Genomic DNA, 14,874 nt, shown 5'->3' on the forward strand with positions numbered 1-14,874 from the left:
GCTGTCTCCTTTCAGTGACCGGTGCTGAAACCTTTGCACCCTGTTTATCCCGTCCTAATACTGTTTAAAAATATTTTCTCCTAAAACACTGTTCATGTTAGAAAGCTCTTCCTTCCTATGTGTCTCTTTCTCAGCTTGTTTTGAGACACCCAGAGCTACAGTATTCATCCTGTGTGTAACAGGGAGTGTCCAAGTGTTAGGGCCTAGTTCTCAGTTAGGGGTTATCTCCTCCCCCTCCCCCCCACCCCACACCAGTTGACTGTTTTGTTTCTCTTCACCACCTGCGCTAGAGAGGACACAGGAACAGAGAGAGGAAGGGAAATTAAAATGAGTCACTTACGCTACTTGTAAGTAGCTTTGATTAAAAAACGTTTGGAAAAGGAGGTTGAAACACAGCCAAGATACGTTGTGAGGATACCCATGCACTCCATGTCTCCAAGCACTATGGGGAATTAAGAGCCCAGAGGGAACATTTTCCACCATAGATGGTCCCACCCCCACTCTAAGGATTCCCACAGGCATGGTGCTAGGGATGGTGCCTTATCAAAAGCCAAGGCTCATTTATCATTGGCTATTAGGGCTTTGATTCTTGGCAAAAAGTATGTGAGGATTTCTCAGGGTTTAAACGAACGCTAGCCTATACCTTTCCTCTACTTCTCATCCTATCTTTCCGTTTCTTATTTATAGTCTTCCCTTTTTTTTTTTTTTTGTTCTCTTTCACTTGTTCATTCATTCAACAAATATTCATTGAACTCTTACTATTTTCCAAGCCCTGTTTTGGGCAGTGGGGCACAAAGGTGATCAAGATAGTGCCCTTTACTGCATAAGCCTCTTCCCGCTCCATCTCTCACTACCCATCTCTCACTCTAGACAGTTAGTGCCTGGGTTCTGTCTCTGTTGTTATGTGATATTCTGTTTCCTACACCATGCTTACCAGCCTTTCCCTGCCTGCTGGAGACATTGACCAATATAAGAGTAGTCAGGGCTTCTCGACAGAGATGTCCTTGGGACATGACTCAGTAATTTTTAGCACCACCTAAGAAAAGCATTTTAAACTTGTCTGCATATACTAAAGCACTTTCACCATCTTTTAGTGGAAAATACTTAAAAGTTTGGTGAAGCTCGCAGTTACTGACTTAACTCTTCACCTGCTCCTTCATCTTTCTGGGTGTTAAGGACTCCCTCTGTCTTTTTCCCTCCTCTTTGTGCGTAAAGCAGTGGCCAACCCATCATTTGACAGAAATGGACCCTGCCTTTTGATAATTTTTTTTCCTTTTTTCTTGAGGAAGATTGTCCCTGAGCTAACATCTGTGTCAGTCTTCTTCTATTTTGTATGTGAGATGCCACCATAGCATGGCTTGATAAGCAGCATGTAGGTCTGTACCTGGGATCCAAAGCCACAAACCCTGGGCCACCAAAGCAGATCACACAAACCTAACTGCTATGCCACTGCACTGGCCACGTTTTTGGTAATTTTTTTATGTCTGAAAATGAATCTTTCAGGAATCTTGTTTAAAACCTATGCATGCACACACACCCCACCCTCACACATTCAAGTTCATAGAAGGATATATAAAGGCCTATTAATCACAATAGATGAGGTAGACAGGGCTTAGATTTATTAAACGGCAAAGGATAATAATGTTAAATAGCTTTAAGGTTAGATCAGATACTTTTAATTGACCCCTTTTTTTTTTTAATGTGAGACAAGGAGGTATATTCTGAACATTAGATGAAAAATAGGTTAATTTTTAAAAAATGAGATCATTTGGAATGTTACCAGATGGCAGACATGCAGTTTAAATGCACCTCTTTAGCTAATTTCTCATGAAACCATCAAATGAAAAGAAAACAAGATGATGGGGAGAGGTTTTGCATTAACACCGACACACTCAGAGTTCAGCCGATAATGACTGAGCCTGCACATCCTCCACTGGGGAGAAGCTGGTCCCCCAGAGCCCCCAGTGACTGAAAGATTTTAATTCTTTTTTCTTAAATTTTTTATTATTTTTAAGGATTGGCACCTGGGCTAACAACTGTTGCCACTCTTTTTTTTTTTTTTTTCTGCTTTATCTCTCTAACCCCCCCCCCCCCCCCCCCGTACACAGTTGTATATCTTAGTTGCAGGTCCTTCTAGTTGTGGGATGTGGGACGCCGCCTCAATGTGGCCTAACGAGTGGTGCCATGTCCGTACCCAGGATCCGAACCCTGGGCCGCCGCAGCAGAGCACGTGAACTTAACCACTCGGCCGCGGAGCCGGCCCCCTTTTTTATTCTTTTTATTTTTATTATTTTTATTTTATTTTTTCCTTTTTCTCCCCAAAGTCCCCCAGTACATAGTTGTATGTTCTTTGTTGTGGGTCCTTCTAGTTGTGGCATGCAGGACGCTGCCTCAGCGTGGTTTGACAAGCAGTGCCATGATTCAAACCAACGAAACACCGGGCTGCCTGCAGCGGAGCGCATGAACTTAACCACTTGGCCACGGGGCCAGCCCCTGAAAGATTTTAATTCTTGATTGTCATTTGGACAAAAGTGAAATTGAGTGCAGAATTTGTTGTGTGTGATGGACGTATGCTTCCACGTGACTACTCGAGGGACCTTCCTATATGCTACAGGAACCTCCTGTGTAGTTTACCGCTAGGCAGTATCACACCTTGAATCAAGTTCAAAACTTGTGCTGCAGCTGTGGGCCCTGTTTTGTAGCCGGTCTGAAAACACCGTCAAATGCCCAGTGGAGTCTTATCAGGCCAGGACCTGTTGCATTGCTTGCTGGTATAGGGAGTGCAAAGACTAATTTAAAAATTGACAGAAGAGTAAAGCATCAAGTACTTTGCTCTGATGGAAAATGAGATGTTTCTTGGACCCCTGAAAGACAACTTCCAGGTCTGGCTAACTTTTCATCACCTTTAAAGTTTAAGTTCCATTTTTTTAGGGCATATTTGTTCCTTGCAGATTCAGAACAATTAGTAAAATGGAGCACCTGGGCGTCCTCAGTGTGTGTTTCTAAAAACTTGATTCTAAGTTGATCTTCTGTTTATCTCTGTCTACTAAATTGTCAATTCTAGTGTGCATAGGTAGTTCTTCAAATGTTTGTTAATTTTCCTTCTTAAGTTGCCAAGCAATATACTGATAGAGAGGGGAAACACTAGTTAATTTATGGTTTTGGTAGTTTAAGTCAAAAGTCCAATTCTGATGATATCTTTCAAAGTGTTTTAGGAATCAGAACTGTGATACGTGTGTGCGAGAGAGAGAAAAAAAAAAAGAAGGAAGGGGCGTACAAAAAACCTAGCCCCATCATTTTAAACAAAATTCTCCTAATGTTTAAATTACGATGGAGATTGGTTTCGTCACCTGGAAAAGATGGTTTCATTTAATTAATTGTTTAGTAAGTTTTTAAATTTCTTACACATCTCTGCCTGTCTTCCTCATAGACATTGGCTTGGTCCCATGGTTTGCTCAGTTAGTCCTGTGCAGTTCTGGGTGAAATGTGTGGAGTGTGTGTGTGTGCGCCCTGGAGGTCAAGGTAGGGCTCTTCTGTTGAAAAATACTATTCTTTCCCTTTTTTTTTTAATTGAGGGGGGAGTTCAATTCCCCACCTCACACCGTTTAGCACCTTTGCCCTCAACTGAGCCTGTTACCTTCTAGTCCAGAGAACATGCGTTTTACCCATTCCAGGTATTAAATCTCCCATTCTGCTTCTCCAAGAAGAGGGGAGTGGAAAATGCTCTTCTTGAAGGTTCCTGTCTGTTAGGAGAAGTAGAGAAAAATCTGCCGCACCACTGTCTTCTTTCTTGGGGAGTGTTTCCTCTCTTTTTCCACAGGAACAGTTGACCAACATGTCCATTAGGGAAAATAAGAAACTGATCAGAGCTTGTGTTGCCTCCCCTTGGGGTGCGGCAACACCCATGGAGAAGCCCAGCCTTGAGGATCTTTTCCCTGCTGGGGCCCGCTGCACTCTGGGCATTGTGAGAATGACCCAACGGCCACGTTGTAGAGAAAAATGAAATTTAATATATAACTTCCCTTGGAGAAGCATATACCAATCCAGTCGTTTAAGAACATAAAACTTGCCTTGGTATGCATGTGCTTGTGTTCCGTGCAATAGCTCCTAGAGAGAGAGGCAGGGTAGGGTGAAAAAGAGAGAAGGAAGAATAACATTCAGCGTCTAAACTTGAGGTTCTTGATTCTCATCTCAAGAATGGGAGCTACATTTATCTCCATTTCCCTGGGGTCCTAACTCCACTTATAGGGTGAGAGAATGGCTGCTGGACTCAAGGCTGTTTCACGCCCACCTTGCTTCTCTCTGGGAAGACAAAGTCCAATGCAGAGTGCCAGGCTTCTGTGGAATAGCCTCTCCATTTCTGCTTCCACCCTTGCCTCCGCTCCAGTAAGTGTGGGGCTTGGTCTCTCCCTGTGCCACCAAGGAAACCCAGCCCAGCTCTCCAATGCCTTTTGATTTTGGCAAGGGCAAAGCAAGTAAGAGAAAGTAAAGGGAGAAGGCAGCTCCCTTTATCAGATGCCAGCGGCTGCCAGGCCCTGCAACAGCCATGGAATCTCATTTCTTGTTCCTGCTCGTTTGTTTCAGTTCCGTCCTTTTGGCCTGGATTGTTGTTCCCAAAGTATTAAGTAATAAACCTGATGCCTACAGGAGTCAACTCTCACACCTGGACGGTGCCCAACCAAGAACTTTTTATCTTTGAGGATGGCAAGTTGGAGATGAAAGATTTTTAATTTATCTGATTGACAGGAATATCACTCTAGAAGATGAATTGTTTCTGCATGGCATAGTTGGCATTGCTTCTAGAGGCTCTGTAAGCTTCTTGTTATTCTAAAATACTAGGTCAGGATCATGATAGCAGTTAATCATTATTGTTTATTTCAGTGCCATGGCCAGTGTTTCATCCTTTCATGTTTGTTTTAAGTTCATAGCATGTGTGAGTGTCTACGGCAGACTGAGGAGTCAGGAAAGGAGAATAGCATTACACGCCTACTGTGTGCTTTGCCTCAGGTGAGGCGAGTGACAAAAATACATTAAGCACGTTGAATGTGCCAGGCCCCGTGCAAAGTCTTGGGCATCTTTCTGAAAGATGAATACGAATCTACCTCTCCCCTGAGAGTTCGGTCCAGAGGGGAAGCTGTCTGTAAATAATAATTGCAATGCACTACAATATTTGCAAGGACCTTACAATCTAGAGGTAGGACAGAGGAAGGAGAAGGTGCCATTTGGTGAGGATAAAGGAAGGCTGCTCACAAAAGGGACATCTAAATAGTTTTGAAATCTGAATATGGTGTTAGCAGGGTTTTTAAGAAGGAGATAAAGTGAGAAATAGCATGACATGTTCAGGCAACTGGGATATTTCAGTATTGCAGGAGCATGAAGGCAATGAGAGAGGATGCGAGGAAAATGGGGCTGGGGCTTTACATGGGACAGAAACTAAGAGGAGCCCTTGTAAGGATGCAGGAACCCAAGGGCAGGAGTGCAGGGGTCCCTCTGCCAGGCTCGGAGGCAGGAAGCAGGAGGCTCTTGTGATGGTGCCTCTCTCCTTCTCTCTGGGTGCCATGTGCTGGACCACCACACTGGACCACTCCCTCTCCACCTCTTTTCCTTGCTTCTTTTCTTCCTCCTCCTTTGTAAGAGTGGATGGTAACAGTTCCACCCCATCCACTGCTCTCTACTCACTCTCCCTTGCTGAACTCACCTAGTCCCCTGGATTCAGGTGACTTCCCATCTCTGTGTCACTGGTGGTTCTTCTCTTACTGTCCATAAGCCATCACCACCTCCACTCCCTGTAGGAACCATAAATACTCAGCTAAAACAAAACTGAAAATTTCCCTGTGTATTTCTCCCTAGCCTTTCTATTTGCCTGCTCCTATTAATAGCATCTTCCAAATCTCAAGGCTTAAAAGTCACAGAATTATTTTTCTAATCACACTATCCCTTATTCCAGCCATGTACAAAGTTCCTTCATAATTCTCTCACTTTGGTCTCTTCTTAAGTCAGACTCCTAGTCAGTCCACCACCGATTCCTCCCCATTCAACCTCTAGAATATCTTGTGAATCTTTTCTATCCTCATGATCTTTAGTTCAGGTCCTCATCACCTCCTTGCTTGGATTACTACAGTAAGCATCTAACACGACGCCCCCCCCCCCCCATTTCCAATTCCTCTTGTCCCTTTGAAGTGCAACTGCCAGATTGGCCTTCTGAAATGTCATCTGATCATGCTTCTCCCCTGCACAAACCTCCCAATGGCTGGATCCTCGCTGGCTCCCCATTCAGTACAAGTTTCCAGGCCTAGCACCTAAGATTCCATATTCTGCCCGTCCCTACCTCCCCAGTTTTGTTTCTCTGGAATATAACCTGACACTCTTTGTTAAACAGTATGTTAAATGGAAGATTTGGCTTCAGCACCAAAGTTACAGCACGGAGAATTAAAAAACAAAAAAATCCTCTTGGCATAAAGTCAGAAAGTAGAATAGTGGTTGCCAGAGGTTGGGGGAAGGGGGAACGGGGAGTTATTGTTTAATAGGTAGAGTTTCTGTTGAGGAAGATGAAAAAGGTCTGGAGATGGGTGGTGGTGATGGCTACACAACAATGAAAATGTACTTAATGCCACTGAACCATACACTTAAAAATGGTTAAAATGATAAATTTTATGTTACATACATTCTCCCACACACACACTCACAAAGCCTTGGACCTCTTGGCCAAATTGAGAGAGCATAAAAGTGAGAGGTTATTGAAGGTTGGGGGGAGGGGATTTTGGAGAGAGCTGTGCTGTGATCCCCCTGCTTCAGGTTTGCAGGGATAGGGGAGGGGGTACTGGCCTCTCACCCCAAATCTAGAGAGCACGTCTTAAGGGACATCATCCGGGAAGTTTGTCATGTGTTTTCCTCAGTTGGGGAGCCTAGTGGACTGGTCCTGATGTCTGGTGGGGAAGTCTAGAGAATGAGAAATGGGCTGGCACACTGCTTTGGTGGCTGACTGAAAGAGATGCTGTGCTGCATCGGGCCTGAACTTACCCTTTTTCTCTGATCAAATAGAGAGGCAGCTGTTTCCCGTGGCCTCAACATATATCAAATTCCCACAGGAGGGCTGGCCTGGATGTTGTCTTAAATGCAGTCCAGTGGGGCTGCCTAGACATTGACGGTACCTCAACACAAAGGGAGATGGAAGCAGACAGGTGGCTTCCTGGGGTGGTGGTGGGGCAGTGGATGAAATAAGTGACCCCAGGCTAGAAGGAGTTCAGCCAGGTAAAGGGAAGTGCAGGGGAGAGAGCCTCGAAGTTAAAGGTCTCTGAAGACCCCATATGCAAATCCCCTGAGAGAACCATCTGGCCTAAAGAGGAGAAAATCATTCCAGAACAGGACTGTGGGGTAAGACCTTTCCTTTCCGCTCACCTCTCCTCCCTCCCCTCCTCCTTCTCTAGCTCTTCTGTAGGGTGTGAAAGGGGAGTGATGGGGAGAAGGCAACAAGAAAGAGAGGAGGAGCCGACCTCCCCTCCCCTGGCCCCCCCCACAGACGCCTGCAGACTCTTCCGGGGAGGGGCAAGATCACCTTTAGAGGAAGGTGGAACTGTGGATTAACGCATGGGACTGGGCCTTCTGGGTTCTGAATGGTGACCATTGTGTCATTTAAAGGGGCCATGTAAGCCTTTGTATTATCTAAGAATGATCAGGTTATGAGCCTGCCTGAGTCTGCACTCAGGGACGGCGAAAGAGCTCTTCCTACCAGGCAGGTTTAAAGAGACAATGCAAGACAAAAATAGAGTTGCTTTTATGTTGACACCCTGTGAGTCCTGCTTATTCAAGGTACCAGTTCTGCCTCTCAGTATGGGCCCTCCAGCCAAACCAGACAACGTGACAGTCCCTGAAAACCCGGGTCGAGTACAATTCCCCCTTTGTGCTTTGCTTCACAGTCTTCCTTGGCTCTTCTTCCCACACTGGATTTTAATTTTACCTCTTTTATTACAGGGCTCTTTATACTTGTCTGAACATTCATTTAGATTTAAACTCCTTGAGGGCAAGAAGCATGCCTTCCTTACCTCTGTATCCTACAGGTCATCATAGTACTTAGTACATAGCAGACATTAAAAAAAAGATTGCAGAATGACCGAGTGACTGATGAATGAAATAATACTGTTTGATAGCTGATATGTATTGTGTTTTTGAAGGTAGAAAAGACCAGATTATAGCATTCTTGTTGCTTCTTCCCCTTCTGTTACCAAGCAGAGTTTGAATAGGGCTTGTCTGATTCACAAACCACTCTTCCAATGCTACGGGGCGTTGGCAATACCATTTGTTTATGGACATAGATAATTTTTTTTCATTTTTTAAAAATTTAGGTAAATGATAAAATATCCGTATTTGTCATGAAACAGTTACAAAATACAAATAAGCATTGCAATAAACAGTCACCCACAAGCCACTTCCTAGGCATTACCCACTGTTAACACGGGTCCCTCATCTTTCTCCATGTGCAAGTTTCTTTTTTGGAATAGCAGTATTGGCCACCTGGGGTAAAATTAGTATTTGTACTGTTCTTTTAGGAAGAGATTCTAAAAGGATTCACAGTGTGTGTGAGCGGGGAAGATGTTGGGAAAGAGTAAAATCCTGGATGTGTAGACATGTCCCTGGGCGTGGGAGTCAAGGCTAAGAGTGGGTGAAATCATTAACACAACCATTGTTGTTAGGACACCCCAGGCAAAAGGGAGAGAGCTGGCCTTGGACCAAGGGGGATCTGCAGCAGAAACCCCAAGTCAGCCTGCCTCCTGCATCCTAGGCCAGCCTGTCCCGGCACCCAGCTGAGATGGTGTTTAATACGGGGCAGAGCCTAAGCTAGAACTTCAGAGGAGCTTCTTCTTTCTTCTTTGCCTTGGGTGCTGATTAAATTGGGGGGATGGGGGTTGAAAACTAGAGTGTGGAAAAAACTATACAGCTGGGGTGATTTTGCCCCCAAAGGATAGTGTCAGTGTGTGGAGTTATTTGTGGTTCTCTCAACTACGGGGACAATGCTGCCTGTATCTAGTGAGTAGAGACCCGGGATGTTGCTAAACATCCTGCAATGCACAGCACAGCCTCCCACAACAAAGAAGTATCTGACCCCAAATGTCAATAGTGCGAAACCTTGCTTTAAAAAAAAGGCAAGAAAACACTTGGCAGCAATGCTCTTGCATGGAAGAGCAAGGACTATAAAAATATTTATTGTGTTATGTCTCACTTCCCATTGAGATGTCAGTTAGAAGCTCTTCTCTGTGCGTGTGGAGTCTGTCGTGTCGATGAAGAGTGCTAAAGGTTTTTATCAATGATCAGTGTTTTGTGCATTTTTGAAAGGTCAAGAGTTGTCACTGGAAAGAGCAGAAAGCACTTCTTAGAAATCATACTTGAAATTATCCCAAGTAGCTTTTAAAAACCGATTTTATTAAATTCAGTGGTATGTATAGCCAGGTGGTGTTTAATCCAAGAGCAAAGCTGGGGAAAGGAATTGGGGGAGATGAATAATGAAGCATCTTTCTAGCTTTGCTCTTTATGTTGTTGAGATTTTTTTTTTAACTAAATGAATCCCTTTCTAGTATTTCCTCGTGTTTGCCTTCAGGCCTTGGAATGACGTGGAGGGTTCAGAGACATCATTACCTACCTGTGACACTGACCCTACTGTCATTTCCCAAATATGAAGAACTTGGAAGAAACACAAAACGGGAAATGTGCATTGTCAATGCACCTATGGCTGATGTGGCAGGAGGTCAGGTCAGCTGTCAGGTCACCAAGTCCCTAAAGGGGCAGGGGATGGGGTCAGTACTCAAGAAGGAATCAGATGGACTGGAAGTAAAGGCAAAGAAGCTAACCGTGTAACTTGGAAAGCTTTATACTCTTCTTTTCTTTTCTTTTTTTTTTTTTTTTAGCATGATTCAATCAATGAACTTGGGGCTTTTTTGAGCTTCACAGACATGCAGAGAAAAAACAGCTTGGCAGGAATAGAGAAAGGGGGAAGGGATCTAAATTAAATATAACAGTTGCCTGCAGTTTAGTTGCTGTCAAAAAACAAGTCATTTTCCCTGAGAAGCATGTGTAAAATGTCAGGAAGAAAAAAGAACAATTAGCACATTTCTTACATAAGATCGTAGTGATAGCACCATATTAATTTTGATCATTTAATTTGAAAGCTCTTCTGTCTTCTTTACTGCAAATCAATAAACTGTACATGTGCTTGACTTTCGCCTGTTTCATACTTTGCAAGAAAACCATAGTTTCCTCTGACCACCCAGCTTACAGCAATGAGATTTCCCCTTTCACGTCTCTTGACTGTCCCACAGATCAGCACCTGCTTTGTATTGTTTCTTATTGTTATATCTATCTATGCAGCCAGCCATCCTTCACAAATTACCGCAAACTTGGTAGCTTAGAACAACAGAAATTTATTCCCTCCGGGCCTGAGAGCCAGCAGTGTGAAATCTGAAGACCTAGGAGAGAATCTTTCCTTGCGTCTTCCAGTTTCTGGTGGCTCCAGGCAATCCTTGGCTTATGGCTGCATAACTCAGTCCCTGTCTCTTAGTCTCTTTGGGCTGCTGTGACAGAGCACCACAGACTGGGGGGCTTATAAACAACAGAAATTTATTTTATAGTTCTGGAGGCCAGGAAGTCCAAGATTGAGGAGTCTGAATGTTCAGTGTCTGGTGAGGACCCTCTTCCTGCTTCACAGACAGGCATTTTTTTGCTGCGTACTCACATGGCAGGGGGGCAAGGGAGCTCTATAGGGTCTTCTTTATACGGGCACTAATCTCATTTATGAGGGCTCCACCCTTATGACCTAATCACCTCCCAAAGGCCCCACCTCCAAATACCATCACATTGGGAATTAGGTTTCCACATATTAATTTTGAGGGAGACACAAACGTTCAGTCTATAGCACTGTCTTGGTCTTCATGGCCTTTTCCACTGTGTCTGTGTCTTGTCCTTTCCTGTCTATTATAAGGACACTTGGCATTGGATTTCGGGCCTACCTGGATAATCCAGGATGATCTCATCTTGAGATCCTTAATTCAAGCACATCTGCAAATACCTTTTTTCCAAATAAGGTCACATTCTTAGCTTCCTTGGGTTAGGACATAGAGATATCTTCAGCCATTCAACCTACTACTCTATCTGTCTGTCCATGATGTATCTATCTGTCTATCTATCTGAGTGCTTTTTGTTTCCTGTTTTCCAGAGTGCTGAGTACACAGCAGTTACTAATAAATCCTTATTGATTTGAAAGTGTGGCCTTATTTTAAAATCACCCAAATACATAGCTGGGCTAATTGCCCCACCTGGTTTCAAAGATATTCTGTCATTAGCTCTAAGGGGCACATGGACATAAAGGCACTCCAATCTTGCAAAGTGAATGCATGTTTCAGGCTAAAGACCAAGCATCTAATAGTCACACCTAAAGCAAGAACAGTCAGTGAATTGAACTGTTGTTATAACCTGTAGGATTGCTGTTTTTCTAAATGCTAATCCTTGGGCTGCAATTAACTTCCTAGGTGGTCTTGAGGATTACTATCTCCTAGAAGGTGTAAATGTCTCAGCTGAATCAACCTTATTTATCTTTTCTTAATTTCAGTGCCCTAGAAGAGAAAGAAAAAATATCGATCAGAACTTTAAAAATAGAGGGAGAAAATCATGGTATTACTATGCTTGCTCATATTTGAGTCACTGAAGTTGAGTAAGTTATGAAACAATGACAGATGTTTGCCATGTTCTCCATCCGTTCTGGAAGCAGCAGGCAGAGGAGAAGCGTGCCTGGGAGTAGTCAGGAGACCCTAGTTAGGAAACCCGAGTTCTAGATCTGGAGACTTCAGCCTGGTTCTCTTGCTATTTGTGTGGCCTTGGATAAGTCACTTAATCTCTATGGGCTTCAGTTTCCTCCCTTTTCAGGGAACCAGGTGGGTGAGTGTGCCGTGCAGCTGTCTTCTAAACTGCTCCCTGACGCAATCCTCGTAGCTCTCCCTGGGATTAGAAACTGGGTTTGGTTCGGAATTAAGAAACTCTGGTGTTTTTGTTTCTCTTCATTCACCTGCTTGCAGCGGAAAGCTACAAGGAAACTCAGATGGTGAAGATTAAAGAGGAACCCATGGAGGTTGACATCCAGGACTCGCATGTCTCGATATCACCCAGCCGGAATGTTGGCTATAGCACTTTAATCGGGCGAGAGAAAACCGAACCCTTACAGAAGATGCCAGAGGGCAGAGTGCCCCCAGAGAGAAACCTCTTCAGTCAAGATATCTCTGTGAAGATGGCTTCCGAGCTCCTCTTTCAACTGTCAGGTATGTGCAGGTGCAGAAAAATGTCAATAATTGGGAATAATTGGAAGGAAAGCCACTGTAACAAAGTAGAAACACCCACATTATAGGATTTTTTTAGACAGAAATCAATTTTGTTACTTTAATATGCATACTGCCACTCAAACCAACAGTTAATAAAATGTTACCAAGTAGAACTCCTGCCAAACTTTCTTTAATAAATAGTTAAGAATCATTTGAAATTAGAACTCTGTTCAATTCTGTGCAAGTGTTTCCTGTGGACTGGGCTAAACATCTCACCTCTAATTTTGTTTAGGCGGTTTATCTGATTAGCAGCCTTTTTTTTCCTAATGTGCAAAAGATAAACTTCAATTTACTCCAACAGTGACTGAATTACCGTAAATTCCAAATTAGCGTGGTCTGAATTAATGAGATTTTACTGTATCTTGCCAAAAAAAAAAAAAATCAAGGAAAGGGGAAAGCAAAAGATGAAAGTATGAGGACCCTTATCTAGCTATAACCTAGTAGAACATTTTCTGTAAACCAACTGTTTCTACTTTGAATACTTGGAATTTAAAAGTGCAGTCGTTACCAGCTCAGCTAAGTGTCTTGATAGAATAGTTGAGGGTCTTAGTACCTAAGTTGTTCCCTTTGTTAATTCTTTCAAGGTGCGTACTCTTCGTCCTTAACAAATTTAATATGCTGTGATTGTTTGAACATGATTGAGAAGGATGATACACACACATATAAGATTCAGATTTATGTAGAAATACAGATACCTTGTCATAGTCAAGCATTGGCCTGCATATTGAAGTTCATGCGTCAGTAAAGTTTGTTACCAATATTTGATCAACTCTTTTCTTATGGATAACAGATTTAAAACACCCATTAAAGGCCTCCTTATTTAAGTATTCACTTGTTTTCCTCCCTTAAGAAAAGTACCAGGAAAGAGAAAAGAAGCTGGACTCCGTGTCTGTCGTGATAGTTCACGTTCTGGTTGACCTGGTGACACACCCCGTGGCTGTGAAACTATCAGTGCTGAAAATGACTGCCCGTGTTCTCAAATGAGGACTGTGTTTGTGCAGAGCTCTGCCATGGTGGAAATAGTTAATTTAGTAAACTTAATAGGACACAGAGATCTTTGCAAGCTCCAAAACATAGAAGAGTTTTTTTTTTTTTTTACAGGTTGAAAGCATATCTAAAAACAATATAACTTTGAAAATGATGTAGCAGTTAAAATTTGCCCGAGTGAGGCCAGGGTGGTTCTTTTCAGAAAGTCTGTTCTCTCACAGTACATTATCACGGTCTACTATCAGCTAAAAACTTCTCACCCTGGCGCTGTCACTGACTGCCTGGGTGACCTCAGGCAAGTCATGAAGCCCCAATTTCCTGCTCTCTGAAAGAAGCTGCCTCTGAATCCACATTCACCCTCATTGTCTCGGTTGAGTGGACAGAAAGGAATTGTCCACGCAAACATGCACACAGCAGCTTCAGACAAGTGTTACAAAGTGTGGGACAGATGTTGTAAATCTTTGTTTAAATTTTTTCTCAAATCCGTAAGATTAGGAGTTTTTTACTCGCCCTGCCGTTGAAATCTGAAACCGGAGTAGAGTTGGCCAGGTTTTCTCTGGATACTTAAAAGAAGCCATTGGCAGCTCTGACAGTCAGGGCAGAATCCTCACATTTGAACTGGATCGGGAAGGCCAGAGTTCAACTTTTGTGTTCTTGAAAGCTAATTAAATAATTTCTGACAGCTGGTAGATACAGACCTCAAGACAGAGTAAGGCAGGGTTTACCTCTTCTTGTCTAATGATATTTTTTTGTCCCTAGTGACATTTATCAGAATAAGCACTCAATGGCTGCAGCACCCAGGGGTCTTATGGCTGTTTTTTATATTGCCTTTCCACAAAGGGGCCTGACAATACAAAATGCTTAAAGGTTGTCATCAAAGTCAGAAGCGGAACGGTTGCAACAACTGCAGATTTCGTGCTGAATCAGAGGAAAGCAGAGACTTTCGGCTGGGGGAAGACAGAGTGGAAATAACTGTGCACATCTGTGTGTGTCTGTGTGTATATGTGTACATGTACCTACTCAGGCCCAATTAAAATCAGACAACACAGTTGAAATTTTTCAGCAACTGTTTCCCTTTGATTGTTTTTTAATGAAATATTTTTGTGGGTGCCATCTACATGCTTTTGATCATTGCCCTCAGCAGTAAGACAGGGAGGGTTTGGATGTTTAAAAAAGAAACCAAAAGAAAACCACAAAAAAGAAGGAGAAATGTTGAGGATGTTTCTGCTTAAGCCTTAAAGACGCAAGCTGGGTGACAAGGCCCTAAGAGTCTGTGTTTCATTCTTTTCCTTACAGAAAAAGTAAGCAAAGAGAACAGTCACACAAAAGAAAACACCATCCGGACGACCACCAGGTAGGCAAGCCCCTTCGTGCAGGGTCCCCTCACAATGCCACTGTGCGGGCCATCAGGTCCACATCACGTGTAGAACCTTGTTCCCCAAACCATTTTCTCCCACTGGGTTCCCAGGATTCCCGCCCTTTACCTCCATTTTCATTTGGTGGAAACAATACAGAAAACAAGGACACC

The 14,874-nt window shown here is 43.3% G+C and overlaps 1 protein-coding gene across 14 annotated transcripts in view; it reads left to right on the forward strand.

The window, feature by feature from the left end:
• Window positions 1-14,874, forward strand: part of ZNF827 (zinc finger protein 827) — a 163,840-nt gene that overhangs the window by 75,154 nt on the left and 73,812 nt on the right. For all 14 annotated transcript variants that reach the window (XR_011537111.1, XR_011537110.1, XM_070608882.1 and 11 more), the window contains exons 6-7: window positions 12,060-12,299; window positions 14,643-14,700. Coding sequence is in view for 12 of the 14 variants with exons in the window: in XM_070608882.1 (XP_070464983.1) it covers window positions 12,060-12,299; window positions 14,643-14,700 (298 nt within the window). In the remaining 2 variants the exon portion in view is untranslated. The remainder of the gene's footprint in view (window positions 1-12,059; window positions 12,300-14,642; window positions 14,701-14,874) is intronic.

This window comes from Equus przewalskii, chromosome 2 (genome assembly GCF_037783145.1).
Source record: "Equus przewalskii isolate Varuska chromosome 2, EquPr2, whole genome shotgun sequence".
Classification (NCBI taxonomy): Eukaryota; Metazoa; Chordata; class Mammalia; order Perissodactyla; family Equidae; genus Equus; species Equus przewalskii.